General features: G+C 40.4%; 1 protein-coding gene across 2 annotated transcripts; it reads right to left on the bottom strand.

Moving 5' to 3' along the window:
* Window positions 1-4108: 4108 nt before the first annotated feature.
* On the bottom strand, window positions 4109-21190 carry oclnb (occludin b). Of its 2 annotated transcripts, none has more exons than XM_042331281.1 (9): window positions 21034-21190; window positions 19234-19345; window positions 18163-18862; window positions 17530-17697; window positions 12037-12152; window positions 11018-11125; window positions 6301-6472; window positions 4855-4896; window positions 4109-4728 (listed from the first exon to the last, which is right to left on the bottom strand). In XM_042331281.1, exons 2-9 carry the CDS (start codon window positions 19284-19286, stop codon window positions 4630-4632), a joined length of 1458 nt encoding a protein of 485 aa, XP_042187215.1. In that variant the 5' UTR covers window positions 19287-19345; window positions 21034-21190; the 3' UTR covers window positions 4109-4629. The 2 variants fall into 2 exon arrangements, with proteins under 2 accessions (XP_042187215.1, XP_042187216.1); XM_042331282.1 differs by having other exon boundaries at window positions 19234-19340; window positions 21034-21187.
* Window positions 21191-22525: the final 1335 nt, after the last annotated feature.

Consider the following 22525-nt stretch of genomic DNA (forward strand, 5'->3'; position numbering starts at 1 on the left):
TTAAAGTTTAGTATTTAAGTGGACAGTTTAGACAGCAATAAGTTCTATCCTACCCATGCCCATACATCTGCTCCTTTTATTCTCTGTCCCCAACGCACTAGACGACCAGTTTTGATAGCCTTTAGGCATACCTTCATCCTACTCCTCTGTTCCTCGGGTGATGTGGAGGTTAACCCAGGCCCTGCGTGTCCCCAGGCTCTCTCATTTGTTGACTTCTGTAACCGAAAAAAGCCTTTCATCCCGTCATGCATGTTAACATCAGAAGCCTCCTCCCTAAATTTGTTTTACTCACTGCTTTAGCACACTCCGCAAACCATGATGTCCTTGCCATGTCTGAATCCTGGTTTAGGAAGGCCACAAAATGTGGAGATTTCCATCCCCAACTACAACATTTTCCATCAAGCTAGAACTGCCAAAGGGGGGGGAGTTGCAATCTACTGCAGAGATAGCTTGCAAAGTTCTGTCATACTTTCCAGGTCTATGCCCAAACAGTTCGAGCTTCTAATTTAAAAAATACATCTCTCCAGAAATAAATCTCTCACTGTTGCCGCCTGTTATAGACCCCCCTCAGCTCCAAGCTGTGCCCTGGCCACCATATGTGAATTGATTGCCCACCATCTATCTTCAGAATTCATTCTGTTAGGTGGCCTAAACTGGGATATGCTTAACACCCTGGCAGTCCTACAATCTAAGGTAGATGCCCTCAATCTCACACAAATTATCAAGGAACCCACCAGGTACAACCCTAAATCCGTAAACATGGGCACCCTCTTAGATATTATTCTGACCAACTTGCCCTCCAAATACACCTCTGCTGTTTTCGATCAGGATCTCAGCGATCACTGCCTGCATCCGCTATGGGAAGGCGGTCAAACGACCACCCCTCTTCACTGTTAAACACTCCCTAAAACACTTCTGCGAGCAGGCCTTTCTAATGGACCTGGCCCGGGTATCCTGGAAGGATATTGAACTCATCCCGTCAGTTGATGATGCCTGGTTGTTCTTTAAAAGTTTTTTCCTCACCATTTTAAATAAGGATGCCCCTTACAAAAAAATTAGAACTAAGAACAGATATAGCCCTTGGTTCACTCCAGACCTGACTGCCCTCGACCAGCAAAAAACATCCTGTGGTGGACTGCACTAGCATCGAATAGTCCCCGCGTTATGCAACTTTTCAGGGAAGTCAGAAACGAATACACGCAGTCAATCAGGAAAGCAAAGGCTAGCTTTTTCAAACAGACATTTGCATCCATTTGCAACTCCCAAAATTTTGGGACACTGTAAAGTCCATGGAGAATAAGAGCACCTCCTCCCAGCTGCCCACTGCACTGAGGCTAGGTAACACTGTCACCACTGATAAATCCATGATAATCGAGAATTTCAAGAAGCATTTCTCTACAGCTGGCCATGCTTTCCTCCTGGCTATTCCAACCCGCAGCTACTTGCCCAAGCCTCCCCAGCTTCTCCTTCACCCAAATCCAGATAGCAGATGTTCTGAAAGAGCTGCAAACCCTGGACCCTTACAAATCAGCTGGCCTAGACAATCTGGACCCTCTCTTTCTAAAATTATCCGCCGCCATTGTTGCAACCCCCATTACTAGTTTGATCAACCTCTCTTTCGTATCGTCCGAGATCCCTAAAGATTGGAAAGCTGCAGCGGTCATCCCCCTCTTCAAAGGGGGTGACACTCTAGACCCAAACTGTTATAGACCTATATTTATCCTACCCTGCATGTCTAAAGTCTTCGAAAGCCAAGTTAATAAATAGATCACTGACCATTTTGAATCCCACCGTACCGTCTCCCCTGTGCAATCCGGTTTCCGAGCTGGTTCCCTGATACACCTCTACGCAGACGACACCATTCTGTATACATCTGGCCCTTCATTGGACACTGTGTTACCAAACCTCCAAACGAGCTTCAATGGCATACAACACTCCTTCCGTCGCCTCCAACTGCTCTTAAATGCTAGTAAAAACTAAATGCATGCTTTTCAACCGTTTGCTGCCCACACCCGCCCGCCCGACTAGCAACATTACTCTGGACGGTTCTGACTTAAGAATATGTGGACAACTACAAAAACCTAGGTGTTTGGCTAGACTGTAAACTCTCCTTCCAGACTCATTAAACATCTCCAATCCAAAATTAAATCTAGAATCGTCTTCCTATTTCGCAGCAAAGCCTCCTTCACTCAAGTTGCCAAACATACCCTCGTAAAACTGACTATCCTACCGATCCTTGACTTCGGCGATGTCATTTACAAAATAGCCTCCAACACTCTACTCAACAAACTGGATGCAGTCTATCACAGTGCCATCCGTTTTGTCACCAAAGCCCCATATACCACCCACCACTGCGACCTGTATGCTCTCGTCTGCTGGCCCTCGCTACATATTCGTCGCCAGACCCACTGGCTCCAGGTCATCTATAAGTCTTTGCTAGGTAAAGCTCCGCCTTAACTCAGCTCACTGGTCACGATAACAACACCCACCCGTAGCACGCGCTCCAGCAGGTATATCTCTCTGGTCATCCTCAAAGCCAACACCTCCTTTGGCTGCCTTTCCTTCCATTTCTCTGCTGCGAATGACTAGAACGAATTGCAAAAAAATCGCTGAAGCTGGAGACTTATTTCCCTCACTAACTTTAAACATCAGCTATCTGAGCAGCTAACCGATCGCTGCAGCTGTACATAGCCCATCTGTAAATAGCCCATCCATTCTACCTACCTCATCCCCTTATTGTTTTTATTTACTTTTCTGCTCTTTTGCACACCAGTATTTCTACTTGCACATCTATCACTCCAGTGTTGATTTGCTAAATTGTAATTACTTCGCTACTATGGCCTATATATTGCCTTACCTCCTCACGCCGTTTGAACACTGTGTATAGACTTTCTTTTCTTCTATTGTGTTATTGACTGCTCTTGTTTATTCCATGTGTAACTCTGTTGTTTGTGTCGCACTGCTTTGCTTTATCTTTGCCAGGTCGCAGTTGTAAATGAGAACTTGTTCTCAACTAGCCTACCTGGTTAAATAAAATAACAAAAATACATATTTTTTGAAGCTGCAAATAAAGTGTTTTTATTTTTATTAAATAACATTTACACAATAAATCCTACATTGTACATAATCACCATAGTAGTAGGTTACTTGCCTGCATCTCTGTATGGACAATATTTAACCTCAGACTATTGTTGAAGATGGATATCTTCAATACATCACAATGTTCACATTTCATTTTTTAACTAAACAGACAGAAATGTCTGAGAAAATTACAATTTACATGAATGGCAAAACATTTTTGGAAATTCACAAAAATATATAGGTACGAAAAAGGGAAAACATCGTTAATTTGCTTACTATACAGTGGACGGTGCTTACTAGACATCCGGTGCCCGGATGTCAGTAAAAGACCGCTACAAAATGAATTTGTAAAAGCTGATAAAAAAAACTGTACAATTCCATAAGGACACACCAGGTATTTATTTTTTATAGATAAAATATTTTATTTGGATACAGGAGCATCCCCTGAGAACCTTTGTTAAAACAAAAATGTACAAACATGTAAAAACATTTGGCCATGTCATGTATCTATACCCTAGAGGGCGCTCTAATAACCTTTAGCATCTTGCGCCATCCATCATTACCCATCCGTTAACCTAACGTAGCAGGTTTAAAATAAACGCCTGAAACTAGATCCCATAAATATTGTTTATAAAAAATAAAATAACTGTCTGGGGAGGTTCTCTTCTGTACTGTTCAATCAATCCAGTAAATGTGGAGGAGTTAAGATGGCTGGTCACCTTCATGTCCAAAAGCTGAAGTCGAGTCACAGGCTCTTTCCAAAACCGGAACATTCGATTGTTGGAGACTCGGCATAGGCTACATATTAGAGGTATTATCATAGCCGCTGGAAGTAGTTTGGGGGTGGGGTTGCTGCGACGACAAGGGGAGTGTATATGGAGTGTCTATATGTCGGTCCGCTAATACAGGCCAATGCACTGCTTTTGTGGGGGGAGAAATGTACCAAATGTATTGGAGTGTTTACCAGCATTTTTAACTTGAGTCTGATAATAATCTGTACAAAACAGGTCATTTTAAAATACTTGTGGAATATTTAAAAAAAACTTTATTGATATGTTATCCATTTTCTTGAAATACTTTGCAACTCATTTCTATGTGAAAATTGAAATGGTCTATTCATTCCTTTTCCATGTTAGTAAACACTCTTATCCAGAGCAACTTACAGTAGTGAGTGCACAGATTTTTGTACTGGTCCTCTGTGGGAATCAAACCCAGAACCCTAGCATAGCAAGCACCATGCTCTATCAACTGAGCCACATCATCAAGATTTTTCAGGGGGTGCGGCAGCATCCCTACTTCCCGCAGCTGTGGGTACAATCCTGGGGCTGTGGGGGGGGGCTCAACATCAATCTAACTTTAATAAGAAAATAAAACAACGTTATTTGACATTCAGAGAATTCTCCCTCTTAAAAAAAGTTCATATGACTTCACATTGAAAAAAAGCCTTTTCTGGGTCTTCTCTCCCATTATGGTCTTCCTTCTTTTGGGGCCAGTTTCCTGGACAGACAAGGGTGGAGTCTGCTCTGGACTGGGGTTGGTGGTCAGGGTTCAGGGTCTGCGGTCATACTCACTGACCTTCCTCTTGATGTGAGACAGCTTGGCCTTCAGATGCTTGCACCTCTTCTTCTTCAGCTGATAGTCTGAGGACTGTGGAGAGAAGTGGAGGTTTACTTTTAAAAAACATGTGGAAACCTACTGTGGTTGGGTTGTTGAATCAAATTCTCACTCAAAAAAGTTACTCAAAAAAGGTAATAGTGGTGTAGTGGAACATACCTTCTTCATATTCTTCATCCGGGTGTACTTATCCATAGCATCCTGTTTTAAGGATTGAAAAAAAAAACACAATTAGCGTCACACTTTCTTATAGCCTACAGCAGAGCAGGGGTATTCAACCTGCTGTTTTTCTGTTCTAGCTGATAATTAATTGCACACACTTAGTGTCCCAGGTCTAAATCAGTCCCTGAGTAAAGGGGAACCACGAAAAAAAATACTGTGGAACTGGTTGAGGTCCTGAGTTGAGTGAAGGGCCAACATCGGGTGTCAAACCCATTCCACAAAGGGCCGAGTGTCCGCGGATTTCTGTTTTTTCCTTTCAATTAAGGCCTAGACAACAAGGTAATTAGTGACCTTAATTCATCAATCAATTACAAGGGTGGAGCGGGGCCCTCCGTGGAATGAGTTTGACACATATGGTCTACATGATGAGATACTGTGTGGGTATAGCCTACATGATGAGATACTGTGTGGGTATAGCCTACATGATGAGATACTGTGTGGGTATAGCCTACATGATGAGATACTGTGTGGGTATAGCCTACATGATGAGATACTGTGTGGGTATAGTCTACATGATGAGATACTGTGTGGGTATAGCCTACATGATGAGATACTGTGTGGGTATAGCCTACATGATGAGATACTGTGTGGGTATAGCCTACATGATGAGATACTGTGTGGGTATAGCCTACATGATGAGATACTGTGTGGGTATAGTCTACATGATGAGATTATTATGGACAGAAAGAGACAGATTATTTGTATTTGTCAATCGGCAGCCAATCATCAATCATCAAGTCATCAGAATGAGACCCTCAATTATTATTGAAAAGGAGCATCAAACTCATCACCTTGTACTTTCACCACCCTGTGGAGTTAATTTATTTCATCTGTAGCCTAATAAACTCCAGGCTTTCCCGATGAGTTGTAGTGGGAGGACACACAACATGTCATCCGCATGACTCCCAAGTTAACTTCAATATTATGGTTATATCAAGATTTGGGCGTAAGTGTTTCCACTGACATTTCTCCCATAATTCATTTTACTGACAGAAAGATCCCACCTTGTCGTGTGTATTTTGTTTTGTCGACATTTGAAAAGTTTACCGACAACTGTTCTGTTTCCATCAGGCCTGTCATGACATTTCTGTTTATCTGACATGTACTCTTATAAAAAAAAAAGGTTGGATGGAAACCTGGTTACTGTAGGAGTTACGTCATTATATCCAGGTGTTTTTAAATCGACACAAGTTACATGGAAATGCACCTCGCAGGAAATTGTCAAATCTATTTTCTATATAAACTTTCTAAATGTTGTCAAAAAATAAATCAATCACTGGACAAGTTAACGGAAACATAGCTATTGACACACACACACATTAATAGAACAAATGAACTAGAACATTAAATATAACATTTATATAGTATCTCTAAAGTCCTCACCAGGAACTGTGGGCTGCCCTCTGGTTGTCTGTCCAGTTCCTTGTCCAGGTCAGCCAGGCCCATGTTGAGGTCATCCAGCTCAGCCTGCAGCTCTTTGTACTCAAGATGGTCCCGGTCAAACTCCCTCTTGTAGTCCAGACGCTCCTGCTCATTCATGATGGCAGAGAACTCGCTGAGAGACAGGATGGATAGAGTGAGTTATATATATATATATATATATATATATATATATATATATATATATATATATATATATATATATATATATACACACACACATACACACACACACACACACACACACACACACACACACACACACACACACACACACACACAGTATTATACCCCTTCCCTTAGTGAGTTTCCATCCATCAAAGATAAGAGAGTGAAAAGGAAACTCAAGTTAATGTCTATAACTTTCTACCCACAAATACCTCTAAAATCCCCTTCCAAAACTTCTATACACCAGACCTGGGACAACTCTAGTTTTAACTACAGACCTGGGACAACTCTAGTTTTAACTACAGACCTGGGACAACTCTAGTTTTAACTACAGACCTGGGACAACTCTAGTTTTAACTACAGACCTGGGACAACTCTAGTTTTAACTACAGACCTGGGACAACTCTAGTTTTAACTACAGACCTGGGACAACTCTAGTTTTAACTACAGACCTGGGACAACTCTAGTTTTAACTACAGACCTGGGACAACTCTAGTTTTAACTACAGACCTGGGACAACTCTAGTTTTAACTACAGACCTGGGACAACTCTAGTTTTAACTACAGACCTGGGACAACTCTAACTACAGTTTTAACTACAGACCTGGGACAACTCTAGTTTTAACTACAGACCTGGGACAACTCTAGTTTTAACTACAGACCTGGGACAACTCTAGTTTTAACTACAGACCTGGGACAACTCTAGTTTTAACTACAGACCTGGGACAACTCTAGTTTTAACTACAGACCTGGGACAACTCTAGTTTTAACTACAGACCTGGGACAACTCTAGTTTTAACTACAGACCTGGGACAACTCTAGTTAACTACAGACCTGGGACAACTCTAGTTTTAACTACAGACCTGGGACAACTCTAGTTTTAACTACAGACCTGGACCTGGGACAACTCTAGTTAACTACAGACCTGGGACAACTCTAGTTTTAACTACAGACCTGGGACAACTCTAGTTTTAACTACAGACCTGGGACAACTCTAGTTAACTACAGACCTGGGACAACTCTAGTTTTTAACTACAGACCTGGGACAACTCTAGTTTTAACTACAGACCTGGGACAACTCTAGTTAACTACAGACCTGGGACAACTCTAGTTTTAACTACAGACCTGGGACAACTCTAGTTTTAACTACAGACCTGGGACAACTCTAGTTTTAACTACAGACCTGGGACAACTCTAGTTTTAACTACAGACCTGGGACAACTCTCTTTGAATACAGATCCACAAAAATTATGACTTTTCAAAACTACTTCAATACAGAGCTCAAAAAGTGACTATTTTTGTAAACTATTTGAATACAGATCAAAAAAAAAAGCAACTACTTAAAAAAAGCAACTACTTAAAAAATATATTTTAATACAGATCTTAGGAAGTGACTACTTTTCTGAAACTATTGGATTGGCTGCCTTCATCTAATAGTATTTCCTAAATAGTACATGCTATTTCAATATATCCACAATATTAGAAGTTTTGTTAAAAAACGCTATATACACACCAATTTCCTTTGTTTCATCAGAAATGATTGCTTATGTGTGTGTTAAATATTGCTGTTCTGATTTTTAATTCATAGAAGTGTATTAAAATTGGTTGTTGCAAAAAACGCTATACAGTGGGGCAAAGAAGTATTTAGTCAGCCACCAATTGTTTAAAAATCCTACAATGTGTGTCTGTCATAGTTGAAGTGTACCTATGATGAAAATTACAGGCCTCTCTCATCTTTTTAAGTGGGAGAACTTGCACAATTGGTGGCTGACTAAATACTTTTTTGCCCCACTGTATATCCATTGTTTAGCTGAAATGGAAAGTTGGTATCCTGTGGATTTGACTGATCTGTGGTTGTCTCACTGCACTAACTGTGAGTCGCGCTGGATAGGAGCATCTGCTAAATTAATAAAATGTCAAATGGAAATATTTTACATACAAATCTCATTACTGTATTGATTATTATTATTTTTTTTACAATATTGATGTCACAAATGTATCATTTTTAGTTCTTTATTTTAAAAAAAATAGTTACATTTGAGTGTAAAACCTAGCGGCACTATGTGTTTCTCTGAGAGGGAGGTGGATATATAGCGTTTTGCAACAACATGATTGTCTCTCTAAAATGTGATATATTTCAAACAATTACATGTCTGTCATTGAACAACCCCGTTTCATGATTAGAAATGGCACAAAAACACAACAATCTCGAAGTTATTTAAACAATAAAAGCAAATTTTCCAAAAATTCTGAAAATGGATGTACAATATAGCGTTTTGGAATTAAACTTAATTTGATCTGAACATTCTGTAACTATCCATTCTCCTGACAGTCCATAATCAAGTCAAACCAATGATAGTCTGTACAGAGAAGTATAAATAAATTGTGATGCTCAACTACTGTATGACTCAACATGCCACTGAAAAAGGTTGAAAGCTGTAATACATTTTGTTGATAGCTGAAAAATACTGCAGAGTAATTCAAAGCCATTTGCAAACAGTTGGATGCTTAGCAAAAAAAAACTACTTTGAACATCTTTGTCCATCGGAGGGCACGTGTTCTTGTTTCAAAACACTCAGTATAACATATTTAAAGGGATAGTTTTCTACAAATAAAAAACAAACATGATTTTCCAACTACCTTGAGCTGTAGTTGATTCAAGATGGCAGTTTTTGGATATTTATTTTCCTTTCGACAATTAATAGCTATATTTTGTTACTGTTAGCATTCTCAATAAAACTTAACATTAAAAACTGCCCTTGCGCCTATGTATTAAAACTACATTTTATTAGCATGTTGTTACATGATACTTTGGTAATTGCATATCAATGAGCTGAGAGTTTGAGCTGACGTTCCTCATTCCACATACGCAAGAACTCCATCGTTATGCAAATATAAAGCAATTTACAAAGTCCTATGCAACAATTATGTTGCTATGGTAATGATCAGAGTTACTACACGTGTATAAGAACTTGATGTGAAGTGTTACTGTATTATCTTATGTCTCACTCATTATGAACATATATTAGTTAGTCAGTTTGAAGCTGCAAAAGTGGTCTGCTAATGTTGATGTGATTCCATGTCCCTCATTAAAATTCATATCTGAGAGCCCGGCGAACCACATGCTAATGATCATATATTTAGACTAATTCAACAAACAGTTATAGTTTTTGGTTCATCAAATAAAAATATTAATTTGTATATATTCAAATATGATTTTATTTAACCTTTGTGTAACTAGGCAAGTCAGTTAAGAACACATTCTTATTTACAATGACGGCCTACCCCGGCCAAAACCAGACAACGTGGGGCCAATTGTGCGCCGCCCAATGGAACTCCCATTCACAGCTGGATGTGATGCCCCCTGGATTCGAACCAGGGACTTGCACTGAGATGCAGTGACCTTAGACCGCTGCGCCACTCAGGAGCCCCATTGACTCAGGGGTCTGAATACTTATGTAAATGAGATTTCTGTATTTAAATTTTCAATGCATTTGCAAACATTTCTCAAAAACATGTTTCCACTTCATCATTATGGTTTATTAAAATATAGACGAGGAGGCGAAAAAACATATTTGTAATCCATTTTGAATTCAGGTTGTAACCCGACAAAAAGTAAAAGGGTTTGAATCCTTTCTGAAGGCACCGTACAAATTATATAGAACTTTATCAAACGTAACTTTAATCTCCCGTACTGAGCCAGGAAATGTGGTTACTTTGCAATAAACTGAATATTCTTTTCCATTCGCTTTGGCAGACAACGGTGTCAGAGAGAGAGACAGAGAGACAGAGAGAGAGAGACAGAGAGAGAGAGACAGAGAGACAGAGAGACAGAGAGAGAGAGAGAGAGAGAGAGAGAGGCTCTAACTGTTATTTTAACCCCACTTATAGATACCTGAATTCCTATTTCTGTCCTCCGACAGTCTTTCTCGACCCTCTTGGTCATGTTAGCCTCTCGTCTGAGACCTGTATTTAAATATCAAAGAAACTAGTTGCCTTTTCGTTCAAACTCCATATAAATAATTGACTACTTTAAGTATTTAATAAGTTAGTACTTCCTGATAAATTACAAAAATACAATTATTTCCTGCCCATGTCTGCTATACACCTGTTTGAGGAATATATTATTACTCCTATAATAATGCTACAACCTACTTGAATTATTTTACCTTTATTTAACTTAGCAAGTCAGTTAAGAACAAATTCTTATTTTCAATGACAGCCAAGGAACAGGGGCAGAACGACAGATTTGTCAGTTCGGGGATATGAACTTGCAACTTTTCGGTTACTAGTCCAACGCTCTAACCACTAGGCTACCCTGCCACCCCAATGAATGCAGTTTATTAGGATCTCGTTCCGACCCTGATTCTACTGTCATTCTAGCCTGATCCCAGATCTGTTAAGTATGGCAAACTGTTCAGGATTTGGCTATACTTTACAAAACAGATCTGAAAGCAGGCAACTTTCATTCCACCAGTCGTCCCTCCACTCACGAGTTAAAGTCGATCTCGTCCAGATCCTCTCCTCCCGATTCTGCACCAGTGTCGTAGTCCCTCAGCTTGCTCTTCAGTCCTCCCAACGAACTTGTTATGTCTGAGCTCCTGAAAAAAAAAATATATATATTATTCAATAATACACCTTGTTGCATATAACCTAAATATCATCACAATTATTCTAATAAACTCCATTTGAATGGAATCAGTAAAACTGTGTATTAAGAGGACTGTATAGCACTAGAATCTGTCTTCTCATAACAGAAGCGTTTGTTTTTCTCTGAAACAAGCTCATTCTGATCGAGTGATGTCAGGATGACGGCGTCACACAAAACCTCAAATCATCCGGCAACAAGACTGAACCAAAGAACACATTCCCAACATTCTACCAACTTCTGGTAAGTGCATTAAAAAAGCCCCAGCATTCAACCAGGAAATATACTTTCTTATTTCCAGTTCTAACGTGACAAATGGAACAACTAATTCATGACTATGTCATGAGTTCATTTGGCATGGTAAATACACCGAGTATATTGGGGTGGCAGACCACCATTAATGGTGGAAAAAGGTGATTTGACGTGCTTCTTCATTTGTCTAAGCATGTTATAACAAATAGCTTAATGGACTTCCCTTGCCAAAATAATGTCTTGAGTAACACTTCTTTGTGTTTAGGAAATACTTTCACTTTGCCAGGTGAAAACATGCGGGTGAAACAACCCAAAACAAACAGAGCCCTTTAACTTTCGCCAAAGGAAACAAAATGGTTGTTCTACTGAGTGAGAATGATGAAGATGCCTGTGGACAGGTCAGCGTTTGGGTCTTCCCCCACTAAAGGTTAGGATTAGCTGACCACAGATTCTTTAAAAAAAAGTTTAATTAATTAAGATGTGCAGCAGAGCATTGTTCCAGCTCATACCTATGGGGTCGGCCCTTACCAACTTCAGGTTCTCATTGAAATACATTTCTCTGGATCAGTTTTTGACACTGCAAAAAAAATCTCAGTGTGAAGGTGACCTTACCCAGGCAGATACAGAGGTCTGTGGTCTGGCAGCTGGTCCAGGAAGTTCCTGGAGCCCCCCACCTTGTCGTTGTATTCATTCACCAGAGTGTCCGGCTGACCAGACACGTTATTCACCTACAGGAAGAGACAGGGATCAATCAAGTTTATTAAATTGAATTCAATACAGAGAGGAGGTCAAGAGTCAGGCATCATATTGAGACAGAGGGCAACAAACAGCCACTAATGTCAAATCAAATCAAATTGTATTGGTCACATACACATGGTTAGCAGATGTTAATGCGAGTGTAGCGAAATGCTTGTGCTTCTAGTTCCGACAATGCAGTAATAACCAACAAGTAATCTAGCTAACAATTCCAAAACTACTACCTTATAGACACAAGTGTAAGGGGATAAAGAATATGTACATAAAGATATATGAATGAGTGATGGTACAGAGCGGCATAGGCAAGATACAGTAGATGGTTGAGTACAGTATATACATATGAGATGAGTATGAAACAAAGTGGCATAGTTAAAGTGGCTAGTGATACATGTATTACATAAGGATGCAGTAGATGATATAGAGTACAGTATATACATATGAGATGAGTATGAAACAAAGTGGCATAGTTAAAGTGGCTAGTGATACATGTATTACATAAGGATGCAGTAGATGATATAGAGTACAGTATATACATATGAGATGAGTATGTAAACAAAGTGGCATAGTTAAAGTGGCTAGTGATACATGTATTACATAAAGATGCAGTAGATGATATAGAGTACAGTATATACATATGAGATGAGTATGTAAACAAAGTGGCATAGTTAAAGTGGCCTTCACACACCTTCACACAGCGTGTGTTTAAATAACACACCACAGGTTGGTAAGAACAAAAGGCTCAAGAGCATTCCAATCATCCAGGAACAGAGGTATAAACACAATTACCAGAAAACATTATGCATATCGTCAATGTAAACATCATGTTTATGAAAATCCTGAATAAACTTCTACTCATAATTTCAGGCCATGTCTTTAAAGCATGTTATGTCAATGATGAACCAACTTTGTCGACTGAAGAAACCTTTGAGATCAGACTTATGAGCCAACCAAACCAGTCTTTAGTTCAACGTCGATGGCCTGACAACTACAGTACCAGATTGTCTTCGTTAAAACACACATGGCATGGTGTTGAACGGTGTCTCATGCTGACTTTATGCCTAGGCTACCTGGTATGGCTGTAGCCCATGTATGTGCAGTTTGTCTAGTTTTATAGCTGCACCAAGTCTATTAAGTTGATATGGCAACAACACATTGAATCTGAATCTTTTGTGAATCCAACAACGCATTGAATCTGAATCTTTTGTGAATCCAACAACGCATTGAATCTGAATCTTTTGTGAATCCAACAACGCATTGAATCGGAATCTTTTGTGAATCCAACAACGCATTGAATCTGAATCTTTTGTGAATCCAACAACGCATTGAATCTGAATCTTTTGTGAATCCAACAACGCATTGAATCGGAATCTTTTGTGAATCCAACAACGCATTGAATCTGAATCTTTTGTGAATCCAATAGCTTTAGGGTTGCTAAAGTGCTTTTGTTTGTATGGTTACTTGGAGGTTGTCGTAAGGTTTCCCCCTCCTCTCACATATTACTCAGAGGTGTGGTTGTCGCTGTGAGGTAAATAGTGTGGTTGACTGAGCGCTCTCATCCGGGACCAACCAGTTCCTCCACTTCCCCCCCTCCAGCCTTCACAGCCTAAATAACACAGATGATTTGATCACAACGAGATACAGGGAGGAACACTAGGACAACACCTCATAGCCAATCACAACTGCTCCTTGTACTACATGATCAGAATGCTATTTTAAGAACAAATTCTTCACCATGACATCGCTACAAACGAGACTAATGTCTTGGGAGGCAACTCCCAGAAACTGGACTTGAAACTCTTCCCCCCTCCTTCTGCACCTGACACAACACATACCTATACACTTCATCTGTCCTAAAGCACCTGTGGTGAAAGATATGGTTCTGCTGTGACTGTCTGGTTAGATAAACACACACAGACGGACGGGGGGGGATGAGGACCGGAGCCCAGATCAGCACTCGACTACTTCTCCCAAAACGCTTTGAACACTGGCCCTGTAGCACAGATAATGTGCCATTAATTGTTGTCGCTGTCAGGTAAAATGGTGTGGCAGTCTGAGCGCTCCCACACAGGACCGACCGGTTTCTCCACTTCTCACTCCATCCTCCACAGCCCAAACACCACAGATACAATCACAACCAGAGACGGGAAGAAACCCTGGGACAACAGCTTATAGCCAATCACAGTCGAAACATTAAATATGCGCAAACCATGTCTGTCAAGTTTCCAGTTTTAATAAAAACAATGCTTTGTCCATTTTAAAACATGAAAGCACCTTTCCTTTTGAATGTCATTTTAGAGGGCGACTGCACTTCCTGATCAGGCCTCGTTTTTAGATTTGATTCATTAAGGAACGCTAGCTGCCATGACTGAATTCAAACTTGAGTTGATTTCGGGGTGTACCTTGATGTGGATGTCTCTTATGTGTGTTCGCAGTTGGGAAGAGTTATCCAAATCATTTAGCCAATTAGATTCTGCTGGCTGGTTTGCTTGTTGTTGTTTTGACTTTGGATTGCTCCTCTCTGGGGATAGTTTGGGGACCGTCAATAAAGAACAAATGTAAACGGGGATAATATTTTCTTGTTCCACGTCTTTTAGTCGTCTCGTTAAAGTTGGTTTGACGTTAAGTCATTGAAAGTGTTTTGCTATGAACCTTTTAGAAATATGGTCCCATGTACATGGTGTAAAGGTACTGATGGTCCCCAACTAGCCCCATACGGATATCGAATGGCAAACCAAATTGACCATGGGGCATTTACGATCGTTCCGAATTGAGGATTGCTTGGGTGCTGCCAGCTGTGGGCAGGATTGAAATAAACCCCAACCCACTGACAACTGTTGCAGTACCCTTCATTCTGTGACATACCGTCGTTTCCCCATCATCACGCAAATCCCTGACTTACTTTACGACCAAAATGATCCTATATTACACTTTGTATTACATTTTGACACGAGAATAAATGTTTCATATGAAATTGTATTTGTCACACGCGTCGTGGTCAACAGGTTTAGACTAACAGTGAAATGCTTACTTATGGGTCCTTTTCCAACAATGCAGAGTTAAAGAGAAGATTGTTTTAAATTATATTGTGACAAGGAATAAATAGAAACAGTGAATAAAAATATCATGGCTATATAGGGAGTGGAAAATAACTGACTCATATCGATGCAACATAGGCCATTTTCAAAACGGGAAGTGGCTTTTTAGGGGCAGTCGCTCTTTATCAACCAACTCTTTACCATGACATAGCTACAAATGAGACTAGTGCCTTGGGAAGCCACTCCCAGAAACTGGACTTGAAACTCTCCCCCCCTCCCTCTGCACCTGACACAACACATACCTATACACTTCATCTGTCCTAAAGCACCTGTGGTGAAAGATATGGTTCTGCTGTGACTGTCTGGTTAGATAAACACACACAGACGGACGGGGGGGGATGAGGACCGGAGCCCAGATCAGCACTCGACTACTTCTCCCAAAACGCTTTGAACACTGGCCCTGTAGCACAGATACAGTGCCATCAGAAAGTATTCATACACCTGGACTTTTTCCACATTTTGTTGTGTTAAAAGGTGGGATTAAAATGGATTGAATATTCATTTGTTTTGTCAACAATCTACAGAAAATACTCATGTCAAAGTGGAAGAAAAATTATAACATTTATAAAATATTGATGAAAAATAAAACTATAATATCGCTTGATTACGTAAGTATTCAACCCCGAGTCAATACATTTTAGAATCACCTTTGGCAGCGATTACAGCTGTGTCTTTTTGGAAAAGTCTAAGATTTTCACACCGGGATTGTACAATATTTGCACAATATTCTTAAAAAATTTCTAGACGCTCTTTCAAGTTGGATATTGATCATTGCTAGACAGCCACTTTCAAGTTGTGCTATAGATTTTCAAGCAGATTTAAGTCAAAACTGTAACTAGGCCACTCAGGAACATTCAAAGTCATCTTGGTCACTCCAGTGTAAATCTGGCCTTGTGTTTTTGGTTATTGTCCTGCTAAAAGGTGAACTTGTCTCCCAGTGTCTGTTGGAAAGAAGACAACCAGATTTTCCTCTAGGATTTTGCCTATGCTTTGCTCTATTCTGTTTATTTTTATCGTGAAAAACTCCCTAGTCCTTGCCGATGACAAGCATACCCATAACATGATGCAGCCACCACCAAATATGAATAGTGGCACTCAGTGATGTGTTGGATTTTCCACAAACATAATGCTTTGTATTCAGTACATTGTGATCATTTCTTTGCCACATTTTTTGCAGTTATACTTTAGTGCCTCGTGAAAACAGGATGCATGTTTTGGAGTATTTGTATTCTGTACATGCTTCCTTCTTTTCACTCCACCATTTCGGTTAGTATTGTGGAATAGCTACAATGTTGTTGATCCATCCTCAGTTCTCCCATCAAAGCCATTAAACTCTGTTTCATAGTCACCATTGGCCTCATTGTGAAATCCCTGAGTGGTTTCCTTCCTCTCCGGCAACTGAGTTAGGAAGGACGCCTGTATATTTGTACTGACTGGCTGTATTGATACACCATCCAAAGTGTAATAATAACTTCACCAGGCTCAAAGGGTTAGTCAATGTCTGCTTTTTCAATTGTTTTACCCATCTACCAATAGATGCCCTTCTTTGTGAGTCATTGGAAAACCTCCCTGGTCTTTGTGGTTGAATCTGTGTTTGAAATTCACTGCTCGACTGAGGGACCTTACAGACAATTGTATGTGTGGGGGTACAGAGATGAGGTAGTCATTCATAAATAATGTTAAACACGATTATTGCACACAGAGTCCACACATGGAGTGAGTCCATGCAACTTATTAAGGGACTTGTTAAGCACATGTTTACTCCTGAACTTATTTAGGCTTATCATAACAAAGGGGTTAAATACTTATTAACTCAAGACATTTTTGCTTTTTAATGTAATTAATTTGTAAAACCATGATTCCACTTTGACATTATGGGGTATTGTGTGTAGGCCAGTGGCACAAAAATCACAATTGAATCCATTTTGAATTCAGGCTGTAACACAACAAAATGTGGAAAAGTTCAAGGGGTGTGAATACTTTCTTTAGGACAGTGTTCCATTACTCTATACTGTCACTGTGAGAGTTAATTCCATTGCATGTTTGTCATGTTGTCACACACACACACAATTAGCCGTGGATGTACACTAGTAGAATGCAGTTTCCCTGGTAACCATGGAAGTAGTTAAATGTTTTATGTACATCAAATCATCAAAGATTGCATTGACTTTACAGTCAGTCCCTGTCCTTGTTTTAACAGCACACACACACCTCTGTAAACATCCCCTATCTGGAAACACACACATACACTCACCCACTCTCCGATGGTGTGTGTGCGCAGGCTGTTGCTGATAACCTTGGTCTCCTCCCAGAGGATTCTGTCTGGGCCCCAACGTCTGATCTTCTGACGCGTCTTCACAGCAAACACCAGCAGGATGATCAGACCCACGAATACCAAGATTCCCAGGATGATGGCTATGACCTATAGAGAGAAGGGGAGAGAGACGATGTAAACAAGATGGCTATGACCTATAGAGAGAAGGGGAGAGAGACGATGTAAACAAGATGGCTATGACCTATAGAGAGAAGGGGAGAGAGACGATGTAAACAAGATGGCTATGACCTATAGAGAGAAGGGGAGAGAGACGATGTAAACAAGATGGCTATGACCTGGGACAGAGAGGAGGGTCAGTGGGTTAGCATGTTCCACACAGGAAGAAGGATAATGCACCAGGGTGAAACGTGTTATCGGCGATAGGGAGTCTTTAGCTAATAGCTCTCTAAGCACATCTCTGACACAATCTGACAGGAGCACCTGCTGGATCTCTAACACAGACTGCAGGAAAATGTCCCATAGGCTAGCAGAGATGCAGCACTTAATGACCCCCTCCTGACGTTTCATCACACAGTAATGGCAGCGGTACTGGTTGATGAAGATAGTACCTACCTCCTGAGGTTCCACCACGCAGTAATGATAGAGGTACTGGTTGATGAAGATGCCCTGGGCTTGGTTCTGATTCTGGTACTGGGAACACAGCTGTATGATCTGGTTGTAGTAGACAGACCCTGAGGACTGGGCTGTGGGGTTCACTGCCACCAGGTAGACTATAGTAGCGATGAGCATTAGTATCGCCAAGATGGCAGACACAATGATGGCCCCCAGGTAGAACTTTGGCGAGCGGGACGCGTTCTGCCGCGACACCACTAGGATGAAGATGATGAGCACGGCGATGAAGGTGATGGCTGCTATGGCAATGATGAAGCCCTTCCCCGCCAGGGGGTCAGTCTGGGTCCCGCTTCCGTAGCTACCTCCGCCGTAGGACGAGCCTCCGCCGATACCACCGCCGCCGTAGGACGAGCCTCCGCCATAACTACTGCCGTAGCTCCCACCGTATCCTCCGCCTCCGATGCCCATCCCGGCGCCGATGCCGCCGCTCATTCCCATCATGCTCATGTCGTAGTCCCAGGCGAGCGTAGACGCCACGCAGGCGAAGACCGCTACGCACATGATGATGATGATGATGGAGATGATCTTCATCACCCCTGGAGGAGAAGTCCAGCGGTAGAAGTGGAGGAGCTCCTCCTCTGGGTAGAAAGAGTAGGCTGGGTTGGAGACATGCTCGCTATGCTTGTGCCTGTGTTCATGGCTGGAAGAAAAGGGAGGGGAGGGAGAGGAGGACAGAGAAGAAGAGGAGGAGAGCGATGAGGGGAGGAGATGTTAGAGGGGTGGACATATAAAATGTATTACTCCTATTAACTTGCAAAGATGGGTAGGTTTTAGGTGGGTTGTAGGGGATGATAGGGTGGGGTGGAAGAGTAGGGTGGTATGAATGATCTGATGGAGGAGAACAACAGGTGGGTTGTGTATATTAATGTCGAGTGATGGGGATGCTGGCGATGATGAGGTAAGTGAGGTGGGAGAAGAGTGAGATGGGATGAGGACATAGGATGAGTGTAGATAGATGGGTGAAGAGTTGTGTGGGATGAGGACATAGGATGAGAGAGAAGGAGGACTTACCGTCTGCTGCCGGGATGGTAGGAAGGAGAGGTGCGTTTGTTGTGAGAGGGCATACTGGGATCCTCTGGTCCACCTAGGTCTCAACTCTTCACTTTATCCAGTCACTGCTGCACTAATTAAAAAATTCAATATAAATCACCTTAGCAAATACAACAAAAACAGTACACTGTAAAAATAATCAGGTTGTTTTTCCAGTTATTGGAAGCCAGTTACCTGCAAATGAGGTACAGTATGTTACCGTTAAAGTACATTACTTTAAAAAAAAATTTTAATATTTTTTATATTGAGATCAGGACACCCCAAATATTATCTTTAACCTTTTCCTAAAGAAGAATCGGCTAAACCCTGGAATGTAGTAAAAACACTTGAACATGACTTGAAGAGAGGTAGCCTTTCCAAATGTGTCCTGCTGCTACTACTGACTACACAAAAGAAATCTCCCAAATGGCACTCTATTCTCTATAGTGCACCACTATAGATCCCGGTTAAAGGAATCTGGCCAAAAGTAGCGCACTATGTAGGGAACGGGGTGCCATTTGGGATAAATACACTGACTACGCAAACATATACCGCATAGTAAGTAGGCCCTTCTGCAACCTAATAGAGGTGAAGAGCACAGCAGCAATACCATGTTCTCCACGTGTTGTCTTTATTTCCAGAAACTAGCCCAATAGACTAAAGGAGCCTAACGTTACTCCTTATAGTCCAAGGACATTACATGTTCTGTTTGGAGCCAAATACTCGTTCTAAACATGAATCGATTCTCAATTGCGGTACAGTTCTAGAAACATAAATCCCTATAGTTTCATAGCAAATCAAAATAAATGCGAAATAGACACTTAATGTACATGGTTCTAATTGGTTGTAACGCAGCTGCAACCGACAGTGTTTTTCAGGGACAACGCGTTTGTGGCATCCGTTTACACACAGGTGTTCAGAGACGCAGATAGCTAGTTAGCACAGGTAGTCCACTCTGTCTTCCATCTGTTTTCCGTAAACAAGCGCTGTAACATGGAAATGTGGCGGTGTGGAAACAGAAACGCTAACCCTAGCAAGATGTGTATCAATTTAACCTTTTGTCTTTCGAAAATAATGTATTGCTGCTACGAAAGATAAGGTTCTTATGGTTCCAAAACCTTACTGCAAAGTGACGCGTGTTAATGTTTAGATTGAGCGTCCGAGCTCTTAACAAAACTCTCTTACCGAAAATGCAATTGTCCAATGATTGTGTGTGTAATGTAATAACAGACTCATGATCAAGGGATAATCCTGACCTACAGAATTGCTTGGTATTATAACAGGCTGGAGTTGGGTGCCGTTATACAATAGTTGTGTATTATAGGCTATACTTAGAATGAATTTCCCTGATATTTTTTAATGTTGAGGGGGTCATAAAACAATGTCATTATTTGAATTGAATTAGATTGCAATAAAAATAACCTGATGAATGGGGGTGCCTTTTTGTTGTGTTTTTTTTACACCTCCGTTTGTAAATCGTAGGAAAGAATTATCTGTGTGTATAGCAAACGCCCCAAATATCAACACAGTCGAGGGACGTTTTTAAATGTAATTCTACAGAATAGAATATGTACATGATCCAGTTCAACTTCAATCATGCCCGCAATGGTAGCCTACTCTCCAGCTTTGCGATAAAATAAACATTTATCTAAAATTCACAGACCAGCAAAAATACACCACATGATTGAAAATCCAAGAAAATTTTAATTTGGTAGACCTACATGGTAAATTACAGATGAATATAGCACCAAAAGTTTCAAAAAACATTTACGGCAAACTCACCTGTTCCGAGGAGAATCTGCGTTTCTTTTGATTACGGATGCTGAAACTCGTCTGCAGTTGTCGAACACGCCTATGCACGTCACCGATCAAAACTGCGTGCAGGTCGCTCTCTCTTGGAGGTGACAGTCGTGAGTTGTCTCCTCCTTGTCACTCCCCTATGCAGAACAGGTTACTATTGTGAAGGAAAACTAACCTGTCTGTGCCTACAATCTTTGTTTGAAATGTATGACATTCCTTATCGACTTATAGTCTTCCTTTTTGGCCTAATTGTCACCAACATCGAATACACCAAAACAGGTAGTAGATCAAGAACAAATTGACGGTGGTAGAGTTTAGGTACATTTGGACACACAAAATCATTGTTTGTCACCCATGTGTTTATTAATCAATAATGGATAAAACGGGATCCAGATAATATTGAAACGTTGGGTCAGAATGTTCGCTGACAGAGTATGTGATACAGAAGTAGATGGGCTATGTTTCCTTGACATCTGTTAACTTCCTGGTCTTTAATATGTGACAAGGCAACATTAACAGACATTCAGAGACATGACTTCTAATAATTTTCCCGACTTTTTAAGTTTCACAAGTTTGAGGGATTTATACAATTGTAACAGTTCAATTTAAAAAAAATAACGAAATAAGAATTTTTTCCGCCCCATTTACATTTCTGAATATAATATTTGTCCAAGAGAATAATGTTAATAAAATAATTATGATCGATCGGAATTACAAGGATAAGCATCATGCCATGTAATTTAACATCAAACGTAAACATACGTAATATACACAAGCATTTATGGATTTCAATCCATAGTTTACGAGAATGGCGACATGGGAAAAAAAATGCTCTACAGATTCTGAATCAGAGGAACAAAAAACACCAGGCATTTTGTCAAAATTGAATCTTTTGTGCAAGAAATCATTAACAGGTTAGATGGAAGGAAATATTTTAAAATTAGTTTCTTTAACTTTTGGGATAACTGGATAAAAGGTTGTCGCTTTTGACCATAGCATGGGTTGGTCACTTCCATAGCAATATATTGAATTAGAATCACCAAAAATGGCTTCATTAACTGCCAGTCGTATCCACTTATTGTAGAATTTGCCTGGTGTTCTATTATTTCAGTTCTTTCATTGTATTCACAGTAATGTCCCTGTTTTTAATTACTTTTTTTTCTTATCCGTATTTTTTTTAAACTGCATTGTTGGTTAAGGGCTCGTAAGTTAGCATTTCCCTCTAAGGTTTACACCTGTTGTATTTGGCGCATGTGACTAATACAATTTGATTTGTATTGATGTGTAATATTGTTACTGTTGCAATAAAAATATATATATTATTATTAAAAATAACTTCCTGGTCCTATGCTAGGTTGAAGATAGCCAAGGTTAAGTCATGAGGGTTCTAATATCCCAGAACTCTTTGCATAAATAAGGACAAATTCTAAACTAAGGCACCAGATATGCTATTTAGCAACAGCGCTGGTTCGAT

The sequence above is a fragment of the Oncorhynchus tshawytscha genome, linkage group LG12, assembly GCF_018296145.1.
Source record: "Oncorhynchus tshawytscha isolate Ot180627B linkage group LG12, Otsh_v2.0, whole genome shotgun sequence".
Lineage (NCBI taxonomy): Eukaryota > Metazoa > Chordata > Actinopteri > Salmoniformes > Salmonidae > Oncorhynchus > Oncorhynchus tshawytscha.